Source organism: Cricetulus griseus (assembly GCF_003668045.3).
Source record: "Cricetulus griseus strain 17A/GY chromosome 1 unlocalized genomic scaffold, alternate assembly CriGri-PICRH-1.0 chr1_1, whole genome shotgun sequence".
Classification (NCBI taxonomy): domain Eukaryota; kingdom Metazoa; phylum Chordata; class Mammalia; order Rodentia; family Cricetidae; genus Cricetulus; species Cricetulus griseus.
Window position 1 is genome coordinate 157,398,919 of NW_023276807.1, and position 26,751 is coordinate 157,425,669.

Consider the following 26,751-nt stretch of genomic DNA (forward strand, 5'->3'; position numbering starts at 1 on the left):
ATGTAAATAAAGATGTCTTTTCAAAACGGCTTGAACAGTCATGAATTACAGTTGCTGTATTGGACTATAATACTACTATGATACTATGTCTGACAAATTATAATAATATACTCTCAGCCATAATATACTGAAACCATGACCATCCATCTGTTGGGTTTCTGTAGGGGAGGTCATGTCCTTTGTATAGGATGGGTTTGTCTACAAGAAAGTAAACAATCATCAAGACAAGAGAAAAGAAAACTGGAACACAAAAGTGAGCCTCTCTGGACTACTCAGAGGCTAAGAGCTGTACAAGGGGGTTTACCAAAGAGGGATGTTATTCAAGCTACAACCCCCTTGTCAATCATAAGATCAGCTTAATGATCTTCAAGTCAAATCTGAAGAGGAGAAACTATCACCTCACATTTCCTAGAGATAAATAGTGTTTTGTTGCTTCAGCTGTATGTGTAACTGGATGGGTTACCTTCCTGTGAGTAGTGATCCAAATATCTGAAAGACACAATCTATCATTGATAGTATAGTTTCAAGTTAGTCTCCTCTGATGACTGTAACAAAGCCATGGCAAATTCTCCTTCTCTTGCTACAGGGTTAAAGGCAGACATCTAACTTACATGGTACTACAGTGGCGGTGGAAATGAACCTGCTGCCCATGGAAAAGTAAATGGAAGTGTAGAAGAGTAAGTGCGGCACTATCGGTTTGAGTCTGCCCACACAGACTGGGTTCTTCCACTGCCGCCTAGCAGAACCATTTCATCTTATAAAAGGTCTAATGGCTGTGTCGCCTCCTATTTCTTTAAATCACTACTCCAAAGAACTAAGGCATGGGAAACTGAGTAAACATGATGACAAAACTACACTTATCCCTGCAAGAGTCCACGGGGTGACTGAAGTTGGATTTACCGTCCAAGTTTTCACAAAGACAGACACTGGGACTTGGGCATCTGAGGCAAACAGCTAGCAGCCCTCCCTCCTCAGGAAATGAAGAACATGACCTCTGAAAGGCAGCTTTGATTTTTGGTTTTAGGAATTTCACTGATTTTAAATGGTTGAAATTAATACAATTCTAAGCTTGGAATAAATGGTTGATAATAATATGGAATAACTTTTTAGCTATATAAAACCAAAAAAAGAGAAGTAGTACCAAAAATTTTAAAACAAATTTTAATTACATGTATACCTGTGTATCTGTCAGTGGATATGTTTGCGTGAGTGCTAGAGCCCATGAGATGTTAGATGTCCCTGGAGCTGGAGTTACAGGCTGTTATGGACCACCTGCCGTGGGTGCCTCTAATTGAATTCAGGTCCTCAGCTGCTGAGCCATCTCTCCAGATCTGCCTCCCCAAAATACTATTTGCTTTGTTGTTGTTTTTGTTTTTCGAGACAGGGTTTCTCTGTGCATGTAACAGCACTAGCTGTCCTGGAACTCTCTCTGTAGACCAGACTGGTCATGAACTCACAGAGATCTGCCTGCCTCTGCCTCCGGAGTGCTGGGATTAAAGACGTGCGCTACCACCACCTGACCTATTATCTGCTTTTAAGAGGAATTATGTGATGAAAGATGAAGACCTAAATTCCTAATTTTTATTTTATTTTGGATAATCCTAAATTTTAGTTTTCTAGCCAGAAATGACTAGAAGTTGATGAGTTATAGGTTCCCAGAACTTTGGTGGTAGATATAGACCAGCTGGCACTGAATATTTGCTAAAGCCAAGCCTTATTGACAAATAAATAACATGGTCCTATTCTCTAATTTATTCTTTGTTTATTTTTGTAGTAGTGAGGATTAATCCAGAGCCTGAGGCATGCTAGACAAGTGTTCTTCCAAGAAGCTATGTTCTCTGCTCAATTTATATTTTAGTAATTTACTTGAAAAGTATTTCTCAATTTTTATTATTATAGATAATTTTGCATGTTTGTACACCAACTTACTCTGATTGTAAAAATACTCTCTTTTAATTAGAAATTATTTTTATTCTTCATTTGCATACAAACTATATAAAACACAGTATTGATCAGTGTATAAAACAGTCCTTGGAAGTGAAGTCTAAATTTACCTTATCTTCATACATCCTCTTGGTTTCCCTCAGTTCAGAACGAAGTTGAGAAACAGTAGACTCCAAGTCACTGAGCTGGCGCATATACATGGAGTTTTGGTTCCTTGCTTGTTCTCTAAGAAGGGTTGCAAAGGGTATAAAGCAAATAGCAAACTAAGAATATATATGCGTGATACCTCAAGGGTTCCTCAAATCTCTTAGATACTATTAGCAATCACTTTAGATGGTATCATTAGAGCAAGTGTCTTAATTATGCAGACTTGCTTCTTCAGAGTTTTAGCTCAGGGTTGGGGACAAAGCTTAGAGGTATAAGGTACGTGTGCTATATGTAAAGTTCTGTTCAATTCCTAGCATCAAAAACAAATATTACTTGCCAAAGCTGGCAGCACATATACATATATGTAAGCATAAATATATGTATGCATACATATGTATGTAGGTATTCATTATACTATTCTCTACTTTTGTATATGATTAAAAATATCTGTACTGGGGGCAAAAGAGATGGCTCATTGGTTATGAGTGTTTGCTATACAACCACCAAGACCAGAGTTACAGTCCCAGTACATACATAAGAGGCTGGACATTCTGAAAATACCTAGAACTGCAGCTCCAAAGAATCTGACGCCCTCTTCTGGTCCCCACATGCACACAGGTGCTTGCATCTACACACACAAGTGTATATATAACACAATAAACCTCTAAAAACAAAAGTCTATGCATAGTCTTATACATCAGTTCAAATTATAAAAATTTCATATGCACATGTGTGTCTGTATAACTGTGTTCACATATACATATTTATATATAGATATACATGTAATTATTTATATACAAATATTTATAATATATGTGTGATATATGTTCTTGGTCCTATTATTTGAATGGACAACTCAGTGAATCCCAGGAGCCTGAATACTTGCAATAATACTTTGCATATGGTGACATAAAAAAAATATTACTGTTACCTTTTCTGTTCAGTATTGGAAAAGTTTTTATCACTTTCTCATGGAATCAATTACTAAGCAATTTCAAAAAGGTATTAGGACAGCATATTAATTAAAATAAGTTTTTTAAATTATCATTTTACATGTTTGAGTTTTGCCAGCATGTACATATGTGCACCATGAGCATGCCTTGTGCCCACAGTGGAGGGCAAAAGTTCACATGCATTCAGATAAGCGCTGGAGAAAGCAGGAAAGTTGAACAGCAGGCTTGTCTCTTCAAAGGTGTCTGCCTGTTCTCCGGGAATGCTGAGAAAGAATGTGGTTTACAACCTGGTAACCCTTTGTTGTCTGATGAGCCAGCCCCACCTGTATCCCTCAGAATTTGTTTTATTTATCCTTGAGCATTGCTTCTAGGCCTTAAAACCCATCCTTATGAGAAATGTCACTTGTATTTTACAACATCCTATGTTATCTTAGGACCAGGGCAATACTGACACCCACAGCCATTACGTTTGTCTCAGTCAAGCTCCCTAGACTCTAAATCTTGGGCATGATCTCTGGATCAACAGTATCCACTCTTGTAAAATAAAACAGGTTTACTTTATAAAGAATATCAGTGTAAACATGTCTTAACCTCTGCTATACTCATGGGACTGAACTATCAGAAAACCCTTTTTCCAAAACTGTGCCATGCTTAAATATGGCTAAAATAAACCAACTGGTGTGAGACCCTGGAAGTTTGGCTCAGTACCAGCTACCTGAGTCAAGCTGAGCTGAGTTTCATTCTTCCCTCACCCAGACTGTTTTCCTACTGGCCATGAAGCCAGCAGGGACCCCAACCCACCCCCATGTGCACAAGAACCATAATCATAGATATCAGCCGTGAGCTGCCAGGTAAGTATTGGGACTCAAATCCTTGCCCTCTGCAAATGCAACAAGCGCTCCTAACTGCTGCACCAACTCTCCAGATTTAAGGGATAGTTTTTAAGTGACATCAATTTGAAACCACTAGTATACACATACTGAATGATTTCCAGTTGACTCTCGATACTGTTGGCTTGGCTTCGAGCACTGCTGGCTTTCTCTGTAAGTCCTGTTATTTCGATTTCATGTTCACTTATCAACTGCTCAATCCTACAGAAAGATTGTAATGATTGTTATGATCTGGGGGATTCTTACCTATTACTTATCTCAAAAGTTAATGCTTTCCAACACCTTCAAACTTAGTATTTTGTTTCAGTTTTACACATCCTACTCTTTCATCTGTTTTAGACAGACTTTAATTATGTAGTCTTGGCTGGCCTTGACTTTACAGGCAATCTTCCTTTTTCTGCCTCCTAAGTGCTGCGATTACAGACCTGAGTCACCATGCCTGGTTTTGTAAATGTTACTCCCCTCCTTTTTCTTTCTTTCTGTATTTTTTTTAAATTGTTTCTTTTTAGACAGTTCTCTCTTATTATGTAGCTCTGGTGTCGTAGAACTTGCTACGTAGTTGCTATATAGACCAGGCCATCCTCAAAGTTACAGAGATCCACCTGCTTCTGTCTCCTGAGTGCTGGGACTAACAACATACACCACCACACCTGGCAATGCTGCTCTCTTAATAGCAACTCTAGAAGCCTTAACTTACAACCAACTAGGTTTTCAGAATTCAGAATCTAAGTTTCAGTGTCAAATTATGAGAACCAAGCAAGGCATGGTGTTGTGTGCCTCTGGTCCTGTACTTGAGAAAGTAAAGCATGAAGATCATTGGACTACAGGAATTCAAGGCCAGATGAGGCAACAGTGGAACCCTGTTCTCAAAGAAAACAAACACCTTTGAGTATTATGAATAATATGTTATATAATGTACCATATGTCATATGATATCTCCAGGGAGACCTAGGGAAGGGTCCTATCAACAAAACACATTATGAATTCAAGTTTATAATTATTTACATTGTCACAGACTATTAAATACTTCATATTAGCTAATCAAAAGATATGTGATAGATCACTTTTAGACCAACTGAGGCTGTTCTACCTAAGCCTTGACCTTGACCACTCTGGCTGGTCTTTGACCAAGGCCAACTACAGCAAGAACAGTTTCATTCTTGCTATCTGATCAGTCCTTGACAGCTGATCAAGTTGCTATCCTTCAGTTTAAAACTCTATATCCATGGCTACCTTTAGTAGAATTCTCAACCCTTATGTGAATAATGTTCCACCCACCAGTCCCTCAACTTCTTCCTTGGTTAGAAATCTCTGCTTGTCCTTATTATGTTGGAATTGAGCTTATTTTCCTTCCCTGTAGCAAAACTTACAGTGCTATATATAGTCTTGAATGAAGCCTTCCTTACAGCTTCAATAGGTGTCAGAAAAAAATTAACATAAGTTTGCTATGAGTTGATAAGGAAATATTTTTGTTGTTGTCTCAGAATCCATAGACTTTGGAAATGCAGGTGAGAGAGACACTGAGTGGAATATAATTCACTGTGATTTTCTATGTCTTGGCCAGACACCTACCGATCTTGATGTTGTTGAAGTAGTAGTTCTATTTTGTTCTGTGATTCAGTTTTCAGTGTTTCAAGCTGGTCCTCTACCTGGTTTTAAAATAGAGATATTAAATTGGGTGGTGGTAATTCTAAAGCCTAGAAAATGCAGAGTTTCTATGAAAGGGATGCTATAGAGAGATAAAAATAGAAATAATACTACAATAAACTCTACACCTATATTTACAGCACTTGTGCTCTGGCTATACTTACATCAAACTGTAGGTAAACTGTCAAGAGAGCATTATGTTCATCTTAGAGAACAAAAAATGAGAACCTGGCTTATTTTTAAGGATTTTTACAAGCTATCTCTCAATGCATTGTAATATAAAGTAGTGTTCTCACCACTTACTGGAAATATCCTCCCTTTAAGATAAGAGATTTCTGTGTCTAATTCTCTTAGGATTTTACTAATAGCTGAGCCCAGGTTGCGGAAGTGTATGGTAGACATGCTGTCGTGTTCACATATTTTCTTGCCTGAGGCTTCTTCAAAGTCAACTAAAATTGATCGGATTTCTTGAAGCACACCTTCATGGCTAAGCATCATTTTTCTTAGCTGCTCTATCTGTGTGTTGCTGTCTTTCAACATGTCCTCCTTAAGGCACTTGGCAGCTTCAAGCTCATGAACTGTATTTTGAAGCTGATTTCGTAAATCCTCCTGGGAATGACTCTCCCTTCGTCTATGAAACACATGAAAGAAAAGAAATAACATTGAAAAAAGTCATTTTCACTCAATTTTACAAGGAGTAAAAGAAAAAAAATACTGATACAGAATTTTGCTATATATCCCAGGCTGGCCTTGAACTCAATTATGTAGCTCAGGCTGGCCTTAAACTCAAAGCAATCTTCCAATCTCAGCCACCCAAGTACTGAGATTACATGTATATGGGACTACACCCAACATTAAGAATAAAACCATAAAATTGTTTCTGGGCTGGGGATGCATCTCACTGGCAGAACACTTGCCTAACATGCCTAGACCCTGGGTCCAATCTCTAGCACTGCTGAAGAAGGAGGAGGAGGAGGAGGGAGAGGAATTCAGATACAATCCCAACCTGATGTCGGCCATTGCATCTCTCTCCATTTGCATTTCTTGAAGTTTTGTCTGCAAATCAATAACTGACTGTCGTAAGTAAAATTTTTGTTTCTCATGCAATTCATTGCTCTGAAAAAAAAACTCACACAAATTAATCTATATCTATATTAAACCATCAAAATATAGTTCCTATAGAAGACGATAATTTCCCAAGGGTTATGTATTTATTGTTATGTATACAAAAGCCCCATCACCACTAAAGTTCAGAGCCCAGTGAATAATTTCTCACCTAGATAACTAGAAGACATCAGCAAGGTTCCCTGGCTTGGCCTTTTCTTGTCTATTTTCCGAAACAAATATTCCAGCTCAAAGCAAAAATAGGAAAATGTTTTGTTCCTTAAAACTGAAAAACTGGTTGAAATTATGTATACAGAAAAATCAAATTTTGCCTTCAACTTACTTAAATTCTTGGCAACTACCACTACCATCTAAAACTAAAAGGTGGGTCTGGAAAGATGGCTCTGTGGTTAAGAGCACTGGCTGCTCTTGCAGAGGCCCAGGATTTAATTCTCAGCAACCACATGGCAGCTGACAACCATCTTCAACTTCAGTTCTAGGGGATCTGATGCCCTGTTTGGCCTCTGTGAGCCCTGCATGTACATAGTGCACATACATGCAGGCAAAACATTTATACATATAAAATAAAAATTTCAATGTAAAAATAAAGCTCTGAAAGTGCTCAACTACAGGAAAATGCAGAGATTGCCAAAGCCAGGCACTGAAGCATCTCCCAGCTAACAGGTGATGACCAGTATAGGATGAACATCTTTTTAATTGCCTCATCTTTAAGTCTGAACAGAAAACAAAAACCACTGAAAATGAGATTCTAAGAATAGAGACTAAAATTAAGCAAACAGGAAAACCAAAACAAGATCCAGAGGAAACAAAGATAATGTAGGGATTTTACCCTAACCCTAATTTTGTGCTTGCATAGATTCTAGTACCATACACAAAGATAACAACCATACAGAATAGGAAGCCAGGCAGTGGTGGCTTAAGCTTTTAATCCCAGCACTCAGGAGGCAGAGGCAGGCGGATCATTGAGTTCAACACCAGCCTGGCCTATAGAGTGAGTTTCAGAACAGACAGGGCTACACAGAGAAATCCTGTCTTGAAAAACCTTTAAAACCAAACGAACAAGTGAACAAAACATAAACAATAGGATGCTAAGGCTGGCCACAGTGGCACATGTCTAAATTCCCAAAGTTTGGGAAGCTAAGACGAGGGGAGGCCAAGTTTAAGGCTAGCCTGGGCTACAGTGAGACCCTGTTTAAGAAAGAAGAATAAAGAATGGAAAGCACGAAAATGAAGGAAGGGAGGAGAAAGGGGACAAAGAAGAGGGGGTTGATAAAGGACAAGGAGAGGAAACCAAGGAGGAAGCAGTAGCAGCTAGCAGTAGAGTCATTGCTTAGTGTACGTGAGGTCCTAGGCCAGTAGTTCTCAACCTATGGGCCATGACTCCTGGGGGGGTGTCAAATGATCCTTATACAGGAGTCACCTAAGACTCCTGTAAACACAGATATTATGATTCATAACAGTATCAAAATTATGAAGTAGCAATGAAAATAGTTTTATGGTTGGAGGTCACCACAACATGAGGAACTGTATTAAAGGGTTGCAGCATTTGGAAGGTTGAGAACCACTGCCCTAGGCTGATGCCTACCACAATCAGAGGGACAGAGAAAGTACTGTGTCAGATGCTGAAAAGTCAAGTTAGAAAAGGAACATCAAGTGTCATGTAGCTTCAGCATCACCATTTAACCCACCTGCAGCACAACTCTTACATGATTATTTCCTATTGTAAATATCTCAATCACAAGACTGCTAGGAAGGAACCGCGTCTTTTCCATCTTTATATATCTGGTACCTAGCACATTTCTGTTACATAGGAATACAATAACAGCACTGTTTAATAAATTAGAAATATTTCACAAATGTTTAATGAGAACCAACCAAGTGTGACATACTCTACCAGGAGGTAATAGGAATAAATTAAGCATAGAAAATAAATTAGTGTGTGTGCGCTCTCTCTCTCTCTCTCTCTCTCTCTCTCTCTCTCTGTCTCTCTTTCGACATCTTGTAGGATCCAGGGATTGAACTCAAGTTGTTAGCTTGTGTGTTAGCACCTCTACCCACTGAGCCATCTTGCCAGCCCAGTTACTGTTTCTTTTTCTCTACTACTATGCCTGTGCTTCCTCTGTCTTATTGGTATATGTCTTATTGGTATATTTATCACAAGGTCTCATCACTACTTATTTATAGGACTAACTCATAACTCCTTTGAGAATTGTGGCTTATCTACCTTTTATGCCATGTGTATAATACGACATAATTTTTACATTTAATAAAATTGTAGATTCATCTCCTAAAGTCTAGTCTGATGAGGCAGAATAACATACTAATGGATACAGTAAAATGTACAAAATGTGTACAAACAATACTTGCACAGGAATACTCGCAGTGCTGTCTAGAGGGAAGGCTTCAGAGAAGAAGGGAATCCTTGAAGAGAGCTCTGACAGATTATTTAAGAGTCTTCCAGGAGTTACTAGACAGGCATGGAAATCTAGATTAACAAGGTCCACCCAAGGAGCAAATAGCTCAGTACTGCTGGAACAGAGGGTACCTACATAGAATGGGTACTGAACAAGGATAGCATGAAGCTCTTGTATATGGTGGTAAAAAGTCTGGTTTTTAGAAAGTAAACTCAATACCCACTTTGATTCTACATAAGGTCCACTCATATAGGTTTTAGCAAGCCCTTCTAAATTCTAATTAACCATCCTGTATATATATGTATATAAAATTCTACTTTCTTCCATTGTTTACAAAAGAAGCCAGGTATCATAATAGCAGGACAGCAGGCCTAAACCAATTATTAACAGCATATGAATGACATTAATTATAACACTTCAAAGCATTCAAATTTTATTAAAATTATATCATGAAACCAAGACATTATTATGAGAAAGAAAATAGCATGTAAATGCCTCATTAGCCTAACAGAAAGGAGAGGTCAAATTAACAGGTTTAGCTGATAGACCCATGGCTAAGGTTTTCTTTCTGGGGAGTTAAGTTTTATTTCAAGACAACATGTTTCCTTGTAATGGTGCCAGATGCTAGAAAAGAATGCAACTCACTTCGTTTAGTCTTTTCTGCAAATCTTTAACTTGATGTGAATATTCTTCTAAAACACGTTCAATGTGCTCTTTCCCAGGGTAAGGGATGACCTTTCTCTGAGGATCAAATTCCACATCATATTTAGGGAAAAAAGGCATTTGTGCTAAAGTCCCAGTTGAAGATGCATTTTCAATTATTGTACCACGAGTAGATGACACAAAAAACGAGCTTGAAGAACCTAAACAGTAGAGAATTCATTAATTATTCATAAAACAACTTTGTGGCAAATATTATTATAGAGGGTTCCTTTAACAGACCCTGAAGGAGCACAAGGTCTCATGGGAAAAACAGGCAAGTGAAAGTAATAAGTACAGCTAAGAGCATCTAGAAGGACAAGACCCAAAAGAGGGACCGGCTGGAGACAAGGGTGATCATGTGACCCTGGAACTAGAAAGCCCGGAACAATGTATGAGTGATGCCAGTCTGGAGAAGACAAGGGGACATTCAAGAGTGGAAACACTGTATTAAAAGCCAGCGGGCTTGAGACAGCTGGGATGTTCTGGGCCAAGAAAAGCTGCTGCCACATATGAGGATGAGAATACAGATAACAAGAGGCCTTGCGGTCATGCCAAGGAGCTTCAATCCCAGCTGGTATGGGGTTGAACCTGGAAAGAGATCTGGCCACAGGAAATATTTCTCAGCGGCATCAGGACCCCGCTGAGATAGGAGACAGTGACTGCATGTGGCAGCCTGGTGAGAGATTCATAGCAAAAATCTCCAGCAGCCCAGCCCCCAAATGGAGGTATTAGCTAGACTGATAAGCATCTGCAGTCCCGGTGAGAATACAAATAATAAAGAAAAAGCACTGGCAAGTGATTGGCTGGGCATGCAAACAGAAGAGCGGTATTTTGGGAGTAAATATCAGTCTGTAATAGCTGTTGTCAATCTTTGCAGTATACCAGAATCATTTGAGAAACTTTAAAATAATAATAATACAGTTGCCTAAGCCCCACTCTGGACCTACTGAATCAGAATTTCCAAGTGTGAATCTAAGACATTTAAATGTTTAGAACCTAAAAGGCTGGGGTTTGGGAGGTGTTGACATGGATCATGGCTGACAACCACTACTTTCAGTAGGCAGGAAAACAGGAGTTTCACAGTAACACCAGGGAGGCTGAGGTAAGAGACTGGTTACATAAGTCCAACACATGCTAATAAGATGTGGGAACAAGGATAGGATGGGGCTGGAGAGATAACTCAGCAGTTATCTCTCTTGCAGTTATGGCTCTTGCAGAGAACCCAGGTTTGATTCCCAGGAACCGGATGGTGGCTCACAGTCATCTGTAACTCCAGATCCAGGGAATCTGATGCCCTCTTCTGATCTCAGAGGACACCAAGTACATACATGGCACACAAACATACCTACAGGTAAAACACTCATACACATAAAATAAAGTAAATCTTAAAAACTAAATAAATAAACCAAAACTTTAGAGTTCAATGAGTTGTGAACCATGAGGTCAATATTAAGAAGAAAGATGGTACACCTAAGGAGGAGAGACAACCTAACATTAGCTGAGTTTGACCAAGAAACACTGGAGGACGTGAAGGTGTTCGGAAGACAGAAACAACTTTTACATCAAAAAGATAATGAAAACATATGCTAAAACCAGATATGCTCAGTTAAAACACTAGGTAATCTCTAGTTCAAAAACAGAATTGTAAACAGCATAGTAGACATTCATAACCAAATTCTGTGCCTTGCAGTTAAAACAAGGCACATTTTACACTAGGAACTGAGATGGTTATTATGAAGCTGGTTTAATTCTAATTTTCCTTCATTTTGTTTTAGAAAATACATACCTCCATTGGGTGTGACACCACTTGATAAAAGATCTTCATTATTTGATTCATAAGCTTTTGATTCCATAGTAACTATTTTCTACCTGGTCTTAGAGATCTTGCAATAGGAGTGTTTCCCTGTTTGGATCCTTCAGTTCTAGTCTATGAGAGATAAAGTATTCAATTTTATTACAGTGTTATGTAAAAAAGCTCATAGGTGAACAGGAACTGACTTTCAATGCTTTTGAAATTTTTCCTCTAGAAAAATAGCTATGTATACAGAAATATTTTATTACTACATAAAACTAATATGCAAGTCAAATTTGATTTTAAGACCAAAGGGATTTTGATTGTTTTGTCTGTACAGGGTCATCCAGACAAAACAAGGCATCCTTGGCTGGCTTGGAACTCGCTCTATACACCAAGCTAGCCTTGAATCACAAAGGATCAGCCTGTTTCTGCCTTATTAGTGCTGGGATTAAAGGTGTGCTCCACTATGCCTGCCTCCAAAGGGCTACTAAATATAAACTAAAATTTAATAATCTGATTGGGGGCAGTTATGCTTTTAAGTCTCTTATAAAACTATGTTGCTAAATCATAGAACTTATCTCCCTTACAAGGATCTCAAATCAGCAAATTAGATATCATTACAAAAAAAAACAAAAAACAAAAAACTCAAAACCAAAAACCTTATTTGATGTTAAATATTGTTTATATTTTATATTTTGTCAGGAGGGTGCTTCTAAGTTTGGAAAATAATGGTGGTGACCTAATTCCAAATTTCTCCTTATTTTCACTCAAACAAGTATAAAATCAAGATGGCAAACCAACAAAACTGTGTATTCCGCACTATCAGTATCCTAAAGACAGAATACCTTCAAATGTCTAAAAATAAAGGATTTACCCTCCTGCTGGGACCTGCTGCTGTAGAGAAATGGAAGAAGCAAATGGGAGAAGCTGGAGATATTCAAACAACAGAAGCCAAATTCCAAACCCCAGACTGGACCTTTGGAGTCAGGGCTCTGAGTATGGGTTAGCAGCCTCAGAGAAGCAGTGTGAGAATTATGTTTCAAGAGAGGAGGCTTTCCCTAGAGACAATGTGCTAAAGGGAAGAGAGGATGGAAAAAGTGAAATTAAGGGCCCAGTAGGAACAAAACAGAAGTAGGACTACCCTCTGCACACCACCCACCCCGCCCCACCGCTATTACCATAGAGAAGGTACATGGGAAGAGAGCACGTGTAACCCAGGAGCCCTGTTCTGAAATGAACAAAAGCAGACATCTGTACACAGAACGAATGCAAAATGTCGGATAATCTGCTAAATCTGCTTTTAAAAAAAGACCTCTTTATTTATTTTGTATAGTGTTCTGTGTGCACATATGCTGGCAGGCCAGAAGAGAGCATCAGATTGAAAGACCCCTGCCCCTTAGCCCTTTCTTTCTCAAGTTTGTCTCCTCTTCCTCCTGTCGGCGGCTTCCCCGATCCCCACCCCCGGCGGCTTCCACTTCCCCTGCCACCCGCCGCACACCCGGCGAGCACCAGGTGGGCGGGCCCGAGAACGAGCACCAGGTGGGCCGGCACGAGGGCGAGCACCAGGTGGGCCGGCACGAGAATGAACACCAAGTGAGCCGGCCTGGAGCCCTGCCCCTGAGCCCCGCCCGATGAGAAACACTCCGTCCCAAGGTCTCCGCCCCCAAGGTCAGCCATCTGGACGCGGAGGGGGGGGAATTGAGTCTGTTGTACCAGACACCAGACCTTGAGAATATGCTGATCTGGAATGGCTCTGTGTCTCATTTGAACCATCCAATAGAAATGATTCTGTATTTCGCCTCATTTGAAAGACTCTGTGTTTCACCTCATTTGAATAACTCTGTACTGCGCCTCATTTGAATAACCCTGTATAGCACCTCATTTACATTGACCAATGGGAATAGCTCTGTACAATGCCTCATTAGAATTATCCAATAGAATCCCTGCTTCTAGCTTGCGCCTTTTTCCCTATATAAGGCCCCCTTTCCCTTGGCTCGGGGCGCTTGGCCTCACAGAAGCTAAGTCGCCCGGGTACCCGTATCTCCAATAAAGCCTCTTGCGGTTTTGCATCCAAGCTCATGGTCTCGCTGATTCCTGGGTGCGGGTCTCCTTCTACGAAAGTACCTCTTCGGGGGTCTTTCAAGATCCCATTAGCAATGGTTGTGAGCCACCATGTGGTTGCTGAGAATTGAACTCAGGATGTCTGGGAGAGCAGTCAGTTTCTTAACTCCTGAGCCATCTCTCCAGCTCTAAATCTGCTTTTTAATGTTAGCTAATGACGCTATTAACTTCACTACTAAGTTACACGCGTTAGTATCTTCAGCTATCCTTCATCTAAATTAACACATCCAACTGATCACCGTATTTTGCTGAGTCTGTCAGAGAGCAGAACTCAGAACAGACATCTTAGATGTGGTAAATCATTGGGCAAGAATCCTTGACTGAGTGATCTAACTTTAGTTCTACTGATTTTTTTTTTAATGCTCTCACCAGACCCACTATGAAATACCATAATTGGTATTTCTTCTTTCCCTTAAAAGCAGTGTCATTTTGCCAATCTTGCTCCATGAGTATCAGCAAAACCCTTCCCCATCTGGCTTAAGCCCTCCTTCCCCAGGAGACACTGCTCTGAAGCAAGTCCCCCTTGCTGTACCCTAATTATTGTGCTCTTTGGGTCTTTTATTTGCATTGTTCTTTCCATTCTTCCTTTATTTCCTAGCAAAATCTTTTCTACTTCAGTTTAGAGGGTACAAAGAGAGAGATTCAGTGCCATATTTCTGTCAATGTACATTGACCCCACGATCTTGAAACTGATGTACTAAAGAGAAAGGAAGTGCCGCTGAATAATTAATTTAATTGAGCAACTATGTTTGAAACACAATACAGTTTATCTTCTCTTCCCAATTCAAAACTGGTAAGCTTTAAGTAAGTAATTCCTGCACATAAAACATTTTACACAAAGTTGGCATAAAGCAAGCATTTGATAACAATCATTGTTAATGCAACTTGGGTGGCTTACACAAATAGTTTCTATTAATGCCAAGAATAGAGCTGTCTTACATCAAGACCAATAATGGAAAGAAATCAAAAGTATGTACTTTTCAAATTTTCAGTTTAAAATACATGACTTTGGAGACTGGCCAGGTAAAATGAAGAAAACAGTAAAGAATGGTAGTGTATCATGAGATGGAGTAGTGATGCATTGGGGTAGGTCAGTGGAGGAAGGCCTTTCTGAGGTGGTGTTCCATTTGATGACATTTCTTAAAACAGCATATACAAAAGTGAGACCTTAGTCCCCATTGACAGAGAGAAGGCTAGTGAGCTTCAGTGTGATCATAGGACAAGGCCTGCTCATGGACATCACCTGCACACATGTCCAAGCAGCTCCTTCTGGATTACCCTGAGGAAAAGTTGGCAACACCAGTAGGGCTGAGAGCCATGCTCCTTTGGGGGTTATGAGACTTGCTGTAACTAGTCACTGGAGATTTTAACCAGAGGCATATGCTCCTTCTACAGCTGTGTGAAGAGTGTTCAGGGTAGGTGTGAGGCCCACCAGGAGGAAACTGCAGGAGTCCAGTGCAGGGACTCCAGTTACCATAGACCAAAAGGAGCTAGAACTGGTGCTGGGCTGGGCAGGGCCAACTACAAATGGGATCAGGACTCTTTCTTGGGTGATGAACATGTTCTAAAACTGAATGGTGTGACTGACTACACCAATTTATTATCTACAATTATCTACAATTTATTGAAAATTACAGGACTTCAAGTAGGTAAAGTGTGTAAGTTATATCTCAAAAGGCAGTCTCAGGATGACTTATGAAGAGTGGGAACTGCCTGGATCCCAGAAGTGGATCAGCTAAATTTGAGCACTACTTTTTCCAAAACCCCAAGAATGACAAAACATCTTCATCCCAATTGCTTTGCAGAGACTGCTCTTAGCCAGGTTCCCACAGAAGCACTCTGACCTCAGGTACCCATCTGTCTGCAACTCTTCAATATATACCTGACAGAAATCTAATAATGGCTAAGATGCATGCCTATGCTAATTTTGAACATGTCAATTTTTTACATTTTATTAATTTCATAAGCAAGTACGTTTAAGTAATTTCTAATCCTCCATCTCCCCCTTCAACTCTTCCCATGTTCCCCACTCCTCTCAGATTCTGACCTCTTTAATTATTTTACACACACACACACACACACACACACACACACACACACACACACACACACACGTTACATGTATACACATACAGTCTGTTGAGTCCACGTGGTATTATTTGTATATGTATGTGTTTAGGGCTGACCACTTAGTTTTAGAAAGCCTATAGAGACTTCATCCCCGGAGAGGACATATTCTTCCTCTCTAAGCAGCCATCAATTGCCTGTAGCTCTTCATCTATGGGTGGGGCTTTATGAAATTCCTCTCATCCACACTGGCATGTCGACTGGTGCTATCATTGTGTAGGTCTTGTTTAGGAAACTATATGTTAGAGATGTCATAGAAACAGTTTCTCTGTCATATATAGAGGATAAATCTTGCAGCAGATGTCCTGGTCCTCTGACTATTACAATTTTTCCACCCCCTCCTCATGGATATCCCTGAGCCTTAGGTATGGGGATTGTATTCTAGATGTGTCAAGTGGGGCTGGACACCTCAGTCAGTTGTTTTCTACATTTTGACTATGTGTGGCTTTTTTTAAAGATTTTATTTATTTATTATGTATACAACATTCTGCTTCCATGTATATCAGCACACCAGAAGAGGGCACCAGATCTTATAACCTATGGTTGTGAGCCACCATGTGGTTGCTGGGACTTGAACTCAGGACCTCTGGAAAAGCAGTCAGTGCTCTTAACCTCTGAGCCATCTCTCCAGCCCCTTATGTGTGGCTTTTTATAATGGTCTCTGCTGAAAAAAGAAGTTGGGAGTGTTCTGTTGGTTTTTTGTTTGTTTTGATGAGGGGTGAGAGCTATGCATATCTGAGTGTTAAAGACAAGCATCTAGAACTCAGAAATTATACTGGTTTAGGAAAGTGCTACTAGAAGGCTCTCCACTAGGGTCCATGACCTCACCACCCTTGGGTAGTTGGCTACCTTTTACAGTAATGGTCATGCATGGATTCCTTGTACTGAATGGGCCTTAAGACCAATTAGGCAGCTGTTGGTTACTCCCAAGATACAAGTGCCACTACTGCACAAATGGGTTATATTTTGCCAGATTAGTCATTGTTTCGGTGCATCACTTTTCCCTTTGCTCTCTTTAGCAAGAATAAGCAGTGACATGTCAGTTGAAAAGCAGAAGTCCGGGGGCTGGAGAGATGGCTCAGCGGTTGAGAGCACTGACTGGTCTTCCAGAGGACCGGGGTTCAATTCCCAGCAACCATATGGTGGCTCACAACCACCTTGAATGAGATCTGGTGCCTTCCGCTGGCATGCAGGCAGAAGAATGTTGGCTTAAATGCCAGACTACCTCCTCATCATGCACCTGCATCTTCTTTCTCACAGAATTCCTTATTCAGATTTATAGAAGGCAAGAGAATATACAGTGACTCCATGACTACACCCATTGCTACCTCAGTTTAAAATGTTCATTCATGCAGGGCTCTGCATGACTTACGAGCACTGCCTTGTGTATTTGGTGTCCACGGTGGCAGTAAAAAATCACCACAAACACAGCAGCTCAAAACCACAAACATCTCTTTCATGATTTTGGAGGTGATAGTTTAGTAACAGTCTCCAAGAGCCTGGAAGCAAGATGGGCAGGCTCCATTCTCCCAGAACCCATTTCTGGTCTTTGTTGGTTACCACCATTCCTTGACTTATGGCCACATCACTCTAGTCTCTGTCTCTGTAGTCTTACCACCTTCCCCCCTTCCCCCTTATGGCCTTGAATTTACATTTACGGCAAACTGATAATTCATGATAATCCTTTCCTTTCAACATCTTTGGCTTTGGGGCTAGAGAGAGGGCTACATAGTTAATTGCACTTGTTGCTCTTGCAGAGAACCTGGGTTTGGTTCCCAATACCCACTTGATGGTACACAACCATGGGTAACTACAGCTCCAGGGGCTCCGATGCCCTTTTCTGAACTCTGTGAGAACCAGACACTACCATGGTATACATACATACATACATACATACATACATACATACATACATACATACATGCAGGCAAAACACTCATACACAAAAGTGAATCTTAAAAATTAAAAACAAATCCTTGACTTAAATCATACATGCAAAGACTTTTTCCCCCTCATATTTATAGGCTCAGGGATTAGGACCTAATTTTTTAGGTGCCCATTAGGCAGCTTATTATGCCATATAGTTAGTATAGAAGACAGGTGGTTCAGGAAAGGGCCATTTTTAACAGATGCTACAGGTTTTGTTTGCTTGTGTTTGTTGAGTCAGGGTCTCTCTACATAGCCCTGACTGTCTTGAGGCTCTCTATTTAGACCTCACAGAGATCTACCTGCCCCTGGCTCCTGAGTGCTGGAATTAAAGGTGTGTGCCACCACACCCAGTTTTTAGATTCTAGAGTTTTAAAGTGGCCCACCCCAATACATAAGAACAGAGTCAGTCACCTGTAGGGGAAGCTGTAGCCACGCCTACTTAGGGGCTGGCTACAGGTGTGCCTGGCCATGCCCTCACAAGCTTGCGAGGGCGTGGTCAGGGGACGTAGGGTGACTGCATTTTTGCTTTCGGTTTCTCTTTTGGGTTTGCATACATACTGCTGCCACGCCGGCTGGCTAGGTCGCTCTGTAAGTAAGGCTTTTCCCTATTAAATACCCTTATATTTCTACCTGACTCCGTATTGGTAATTTCCCACTACATCTGGTGTTAGAAGTGGGATATTGGAAACCTACACCCCATTTGGCTGTGGGTTCCATCGGGCCCGCGGCCTAAGCCCGGAAAGTGCCCTCTCTCCACAGACGTTCCTGGCTAGCAGCCGACCCGCTGCAGCTGAGCTGCTCAGAACCATCCACCCAGGTCGGAGACAGTTTCTAGCTGCCTAGAGTCGAGGTAGGCCTCAGCTTTCAGTAGAGGCTTCCCCTGGCCGCTGCTGCGGGAAAGCCACATCTGTTTCAATGGTTGCGGCCACAAGGCCATATACTCTCTAAGATAAGCGCAGCCGCTTTTGTGACCTCTCTCCACCGCTGACCGACTGCTGCCAAATGCCTTGGACTAACTGAACGCCTGTGCTACCTGCTGGTCAAATATATTTACTGCATCTGGAGTAGAAATCAGGTAAAATTATGGCGGAATATTTATCATTTGCTAAAATTGGTAATATTTTTGCTTATTACGTGAATTCACTGTTTGAGGAGGATGTTAATGTGCCAATTACTGGACTATATGCCATAATGGCAGTTAGCTTGCTGGTACAAATAGTATTACTAGCCAGAGGACTCAGGAATAGGGATAAGGATAACCTCACCACCTAGTTACAGGAAATAACAGCTTTACGCAATGAGGTTTTGGAGAACAGATTAGGTCAGACCACAATTATGCAACAAGTGGAACAGAAATTGGATGATAAGCTTGGCTCTGTGTCCAATACACTAAAGACAAAGCTGTCTGATGAGATGCAGTGTATTTATGATAAGATAAACACAGAGAGATCCTCCATGTCTGAGGCCTTAGAGGCTAGGCTGTCAGAAAACCATAGCCAGCTAAAGAATATCTGTAGCCAGCTAGAAACTCAGATAGGCAATGTTACTCATCAACTAGATGCAACGGTGCAAAATACCCAGCATAGGGTTGAAGACTTGGACAATGCCATTCAATCAGCTATTGAAGCATCCAAGGTAGCAGATCAGAAATTTGAGTCTAGATTTGAATGTTTTAAAGATAATTTACAGTACAGGGCTGACAGATTACATAGGTCCATACGGTCGATTGCTGAGGACTCAAAATCAGCAAATCATGACCTCGAATCTAGACTCCAATACCTAGAAGGCAGTTTCCATGCCATCCAGATGCTGCCTAAGGATGATCGTATTAAAGACCTAGAAAAACATGTAGATGAGCAGTTAGAGCAATTTACAGATTCACTAATGTGCTTGGAATCTTTTATGATTAAGGAGATTGAAACTTTTCAAAAGGATATCATTGCTAGGCTTAAAGATCATTGGGATGCCTCAGAAACAGAATCACTCCAATCCCAGGCACCTACTCCACCTAGGTATCGTGACTATTCTTCAAAGGTTGTCACTCATACACCATTAGTGTACCCAGCTACCATGGTACTGGCTTAAAGCCAGCTTCTAAGAAACACCTTCATGGACAGATGGCTTATGAATGGCAACCTATACAGCTGAAGGATCTTAAGATTATTAAAGAATCAGTTGTCTCCTATGGTCTCCATAGCCCATACGTAAAACAGCTATTACATTCATGGGCAACCTTTAACAGGGTGACACCACAGATTGGGAACGATTGGTAGCAGCTGTACTTGAGAATTCATACCAAATCCAGTGGAAGGCATTAGTAAGGGAAGAGGCAAAGCTCCTTGAGCATCAGGGCATAAAGGAAGGTTTTGAAGCCCCTCTAGATAAGCTTCTTGGTCAGGGAATTTATGCTGACCCACAGGTTAAGGCTGAATATGATGACGATATACTGTCTCTATGCAGGAAAGCAGCATTAAATGCCTGGGATAAGGTTCGTGAGCCAAGAGAATGCCTAGAAGCTTATACCAGAATAGATCAGGGACCTACAGACCTACAGGATTTCTTACAAAGGTAAACTAGGGCAGTAGAATTACAGGTAACAGATCCAGAAACAAGACAATCAATTATATATACAATAGCTTATGAGAATACAAACCCAATATGCAAAAGAATACTTTTGCCTTTAAAGATCAGATCAGCTCCGCTAGAAGAATGGGTTTTGTATGCAGCCAACATTGACTATAATGTGCAAGATACTGGAGCTTGGGTAGGAGAAGCCATCTCCAAAGGTTTAAAACGGCAACAGGAAATTAAAAGGTCTAGAGGTGAGGATGTAAGGGCTTGGCAAGGAGAAGCACCTTACAGAGGTCAACATAGATACCAAGAGGCTAGAGATTACTACTACTATGAACCAGAACCTTGGGTAGGAAGAGCCTTCCCCTGGAGACCACGAAGGCACCAGGAACCTAGATGTTTCAACTGTGGTAAAATGGGACATACTAAGAGAAACTGTAGACAAACAAATTCTAACAATGCCTCATATGGAAGGCCACTGCCTTCTGGATTGTGTAGAAGATGTGGTAAGGGCAGACACTGGACCAATGAATGTAGATTGACCAGGGACATACAAGGAAACCCATTAAGGTCGGGAAACCCGAGGGGGGGGACTCAAGAAGGCCCCCACATCGAGAAAGGTCGAATCATTCCCAGTTGCAGTGGGAGACAGTCTCTCACAGGAACAATAGATAGTTCTTTGCCTATTGTGAAAAATGATACTGCTCTAGTTTGAATAGTGATGAAGAATCAAGTGTGAGGGGACAAAATGAGAAACGCATATTTTGGCAAGTTTCTATTAATGATAAAAGGCCTCAGTTGAAAGTGAAAATTAATAATAAAGTTATTTCTGGCTTAATGGACACTGGGCGGATGTAACTATTATTACTCAAAAGTCTTGGCCTCAGAAATGGCCTCTTAGAGAGGCAAATGTACAATTTTTAGGAATTGGAACTCTATCTAGAGTTCGACAGAGTGTTAAATCAATGGTCTACATTGGACCGGAAGGACAGAAAGGGATACTAAAACCATACGTGGCAGATATAGCCATAAATCTCTGGGGTCGTGATCTCTTACAGCAATGGAATACTCAGATTAATATTCCTCCAGTGTCAGATACAAATTATGTACAATCTTTAGATAGTAGAAAAGATCTGGTAAGACGCTATGGAAAACATTTACCAACCATCCATGCTGTACAGAAACTAGGTACAAATGATGGACCGTCAGAGGAGCCAAAGGCCCTGCCATTGAAATGGCTTACAGATAAACCAATTTGGGTAGGACAATGGCCTATGACCTCTGAGAAGCTAGAGGCTTTAAAAAATATAGTACAGGAATAGCTAGATGCTGGACATATAGAGGAATCTACCAGTCCTTGGAATTCTCCTGTATTTGTTATCAAAAAGAAGCCAGGTAAGTGGAGAAGGCTGACAGACCTGAGAGCCATAAATAAGGTAATTCAACCAATGGGCTCTCTGCAACCTGGAATGCCATTACCTTCCTTAATACCTAAAGGATGGCCTATCATAGTCATTGATCTAAAAGACTGTTTCTTCACAATACCATTACAGGAAAATGATAAGAGAAAAATTTGCATTTACTGTACCAACTCTTAATAATTCACAGCCAGTTAGGAGATATAAATGGAGAGAAATGCTAAATAGTCCTACTTTGTGTCAGCACTTTGTACAGCAACCTTTAGAAATAATTCGTAAGAAATTTTCACAATCTCTTGTTTATCATTACATGGATGACATTCTTTTATCAGATTCTAATAAGGAAACTTTGGAACGTATGTTTAAAATGATGAAGGAAGTTCTGCCTCATTGGGGATTACAGATTGCCCCAAAAAAGATACAAAGAGGAGATGCTATTAACTATTTAGGTTACAAGATAGACTTACAAAGAATCAGACCTCAAAAGGTACAAATTAGGAGAGATAGGTATCAAACTCTTAATTCTCTTCAGAAATTATTAGGGGAAATTTCTCAATTACAGACAATTATTGGTGTAGAAGGACATGACTTAAAGCATTTTAAAATGTCCCTTAAAGGTGATAAGGACCTAAACAGTCCTAGAATATTGAGGCAGAAAAAGAGTTACAATGGGTAGAAAACAGAATATTGGATACACATGTAGATCGGATAAACCTTGATTGAGACTGTATTCTGGTTATCTTGCCATCCAGAGAATACTCTTCTGGAATTCTGATGCAAAGGGAAGACACTATATTGGAATGGATATTTCTGCCACATAAACAGAATAAAAAATTAAAGACATATGTAGAAAAGATTTCTGATTTGATTTTAAAGGGTAAATTAAGACTTTGTCAGCTGACTGGAAAAGATCCAGCAGAAATTATATTACCTTTAACTAATGAAGAAATTTCTTCCTTATAGAAAGATAATGAATATTGGCAAATAGCTCTTACTGACTTTTTGGGAGCCATTAGCAACAACTATCCCAAAACTGACAGAATTAAATTCATAAAAAAGACAGTCTGGATTCTTCCACGTATTGTAAGACAAACTCCCATTTCTGGAGTTCTTAGCTTCTACACTGATGCCAACAAATCAGGTAAGGCAGGTTATAAAGCAGGTGATTTAAGTAAAATAGTTCAAAGTCTATATAGATCTTTACAGAAGACAGAATTCTTGCAATTCTCATGGTACTTATGGATTTTACAGAACCTCTTAATATAGTTACTGATTCTCAATATGCAGAGAGAGTCGTGTTACATATTGAGACTACAGAATTTGTTCCTGATAATACAGAATTAACTTCTCTGTTTTTACAATTACAGGAAACAATCAGAAACAGAAGTAATCCTATATACATTACACATATCAGATCCCATACGGGTCTGTCAGGCCCACTAGCACAAGTCAATGATGAGATTGATCGTTTATTAATTGGAAATGTGCTAGAAGCCTCAGAATTTCATAAGAAACATCATGTAAATAGCAAAGGTTTGAAAAAGGACTTCTCCATCACTTGGCAACAAGCCAAGGAGATACTGAGAAACTGTCCTACTTGTTCCTTTTATAATCAAACTCCATTGCCAGCAGGTTGTAATCCTAAGGGCATTCAGAGAAATGAGGTTTGGCAGATGGATGTCTTTCACTTTGCAGAGTTTGGAAATTTGAAATATGTGCATCATTCTATAGACACATTCTCAGGGTTCCAATGGGCTACTGCTCTTAACGCAGAAAAAGCTGATTCTGTTATTACACACCTGCTAGAGGTGATGGCTGTTATGGGTATACCTACACAAATAAAAACTGACAATGCTCCAGCATATGTCTCTACAAAATTGGAACAATTTTTCAAATATTATAACATAAAGCATGTTACTGGTATACCACACAATCCTACAGGACAAGCAGTGGTTGAGAGATCTAATAGAACACTTAAGGAGATGCTCAACAAACAAGCTTGGAAGACTAAACCCCCCAAACATAGGTTGCATAATGCTTTATTAACACTAAACTTTCTTAATGCCAATGAAAAAGGACAAACAGCTGCAGAAAGACATTGGACTACGGAGAAAACTGCTGAACTGAATCAGCCGGTATACTTCAAAGATATACTAACCTCTGTATGGAAACCAGGACATATGTTACGTTGGGGTAGGGTTTTGCATTCGTTTCTACAGGAGAAGAAAAACTTTGGATACCATCAAAGTTGATCAAGATTCGAGTAGAAAAGGAAAAACCTCTCAACGAGGACAAATGACAGATTTCTACTAAGGTTTATCTTATAAACTAAATAGAAATCCCCCAAAGGAAAGGGAAGTGTTTTGCTTTCATATTCACAGGAAAACTCATATCCAGAAGGCAAAGGACACTGCATGGGTAGATGCTTAAGAAGAAAAGGTAGCTATAACCATCAAACAAAAGGAACGTGCCATATGGTAAAATTTACAGCTGTCTCTCGGAGAACTCTATTTCTCTTTATTTCCTAGTCCCTATTCAATTAAACCAATGCTGGATTTAGAGATGGATTTGGCTTTCCTCCTCTAAAATCCAAGCACATTATTTAAATAAACTTTAGTGTTTCTGTATTGTATCAAGAAGCCATTTGATGTAATACAAAATGAAAGAAGAATTTGGGGACTGCCTTTGTCTTTTTTTGGATCTTTCTTTCAAGGTGTGCACCCTCTCATAATCATTATACTCCCATGGTTGCCTTTCCCAGGATGCGTACATCAAAAGCAAACATTTCTCTGCTATCTGTTTATGTTTGAGTCCCACACAGCCAATGAAGACCTGCCTGACAACAATCCCTGAACACCCTGGAAAGAAAATGGGCCACACCTCCTCGACTGCACTGGATCCAACTTGCTCCATTTCAGCTGACACTCCGGCCAAACCTTCGGGTACTGACTTCAATCAAGTTGAGGATTTCAAGCGAGATCTTCAATCAAGTGAATCCCATCTAACATGGACTGGATACTAACATTTTCTTCCTACAGGACCCCACATGACTATCATTGTCCCATTTCAGCAGGAAGTAACTTGGAGGATGCTATGCCCCCTTTCCCCATTGTTGTCACTTAGGATAGTGTATATACCTAGTTAGGGATAGCTTCCTATTGTTTATGGTTGGGATTGGAAGGAGGTGTTCAGGCTTGGACACCTCTTTCAGATGACTTTAGGGTTTAGTTAAAATAGATAGTTATGATGTGACATAAGCAGATTGTTGTATCTTCTTATATTTTACCTTTATGATTGTTAATTTTGGATACTTTAAACTATTAAGTTTTAATCCTATTTTAGACTAAAAGGGGAATTGTAGGGGAAGCTGTAGCCATGCCTACTTAGGGGCTGGCTACAGGTGTGCCTGACCACGCCCTCACAAGCTTTCGAGGGCATGGTCAGGGGACGTAAGGTGACTGCGTTTTTTGCTTTCGGTTTCTCTTTTGGGCTTGCATACAGACTGCTGCCACACCACCTGGCTAGGTCACTCTGTAAGTAAGGCTTTTCCCTATTAAATACCCTTATATTTCTACCTGACTCCGTATTGGTAATTTCCCACTATAGTCACCCCAAATAAAAAAATTATAACTGCAAGCAAAGGCTTTGTATATACATCAAAATACATCTTCAACTGTTATTCTCAATTAAAGGGTAAAATAGCACAATGTCATGAAAACCACTTTACACGAAACTAAATAGGTAACTGTGTTAAAATTTAAAATACAGGGTTAGAAGGATGGCTAAGCCTTAAGAGTACTTGATGCTGTTTGTTCAGTTCCCAGCACCCACATGGCTGCCCAAAGCCTTCTGAAACTCCTGTTCCAGGGGATCACACAATCTCTTCTGGCCTCCACAGGCACCAGACACTCACATGGTGCACTTACACACAGTCAGGCAAAACACTAATATACATAAAATAAAAATATATGTTTTAAAAAAATAATAATTGTGGCGCAGGGTGGGTTTCAGATCTCTGCCAAGCTTCCACACTCACAAACCGTATGTATACACACATAAGCAGTCCTGTCTAATATACCTCCAGGAAGATCCAAGGCACTGTTTTTTTTCTTATGTGGGAAATAGTAGTTAACAGTCAACACACCCTGAGTCATGTCACTTGTCTTCTACATTCCCATGACCTTAAAGCCGGCATGACATTTAACAGGAACAACGCCTAGTAGAGCTGGAGTGAGGACTTCCCTCCAGGGTTGTGGGAAGGGATGGATGGAGGCTGTTGCTGATGGGGAAAAGCTGGGACCTGCAGTGGATTACCAAGAGGGCTCAAGTCACACAGCGTGTAACAGTGCCATGTGGGATGAAAGACTGGTGGCAGTCGAGGTCTCACTCCTGTCTGTCCCCACATTTCCCCATCTCTTTCAGTGGTTCCAGGAAGCCAAGCAGGAACGTAAGTCCCATTGGACCCAAGGATCTCTGCAGGACCCCGTAATCACGAAGACCCAGTTTTCCTGCCACTGTCCCTGGCGAACTTGAACTCTCCTAAAACAGCGTACAAAGTTACTGGGTCAGTACCACGTGGGAACACAAGGCCATGGAAGGTTCCAGAAGTAACAGGAGTTGATCCAGGTCCTTCGGAGAACAACCCAGCCCTGTCCCCTGGGACGCAACCCGTCCTCATACCTGCTACCTACACCTTGTCCGAAGAGACCTGCCGCATGTCTGTGGGGGCGGCGGCCGCACCAGCGCGACCCCGGGACCCGCCGGCTCCCACTGAGCCCCGAGGCCGCGGCCCGCGCAGCTGCCCCTCCTCGGCGCCTGACCCTCCACCGCGCGGCCTCGTGTTGCTAGCTCCCACCGCCAGCTGGTGCTGCGCGAGCCGGACCGACGGTTGGCAAAGGGCAAGCCATTCTGAAAGAAGGGGCGGGGCGTGAAGAGGAGGGCCGGGGAAAGATAAGGCACGAGAGGGGC

The 26,751-nt window shown here is 40.8% G+C and overlaps 1 protein-coding gene across 3 annotated transcripts in view; it reads right to left on the minus strand.

Annotated features, from left to right (window-relative positions):
* Ccdc158 (coiled-coil domain containing 158) overlaps positions 1 to 11,675 on the minus strand; it is a 50,792-nt gene extending 39,117 nt beyond the window's left edge. For all 3 annotated transcript variants that reach the window (XM_035452629.1, XM_027388431.2, XM_035452630.1), the window contains exons 1-7: positions 11,609 to 11,675; positions 9,766 to 9,983; positions 6,588 to 6,697; positions 5,885 to 6,212; positions 5,507 to 5,583; positions 4,025 to 4,135; positions 2,055 to 2,169 (exon numbers count right to left, since the gene is read on the minus strand). In XM_035452629.1, coding sequence (XP_035308520.1) covers positions 2,055 to 2,169; positions 4,025 to 4,135; positions 5,507 to 5,583; positions 5,885 to 6,212; positions 6,588 to 6,697; positions 9,766 to 9,983; positions 11,609 to 11,675 — 1,026 coding nt within the window. The remainder of the gene's footprint in view (positions 1 to 2,054; positions 2,170 to 4,024; positions 4,136 to 5,506; positions 5,584 to 5,884; positions 6,213 to 6,587; positions 6,698 to 9,765; positions 9,984 to 11,608) is intronic.
* Between the last annotated feature and the right edge of the window lie 15,076 nt (positions 11,676 to 26,751).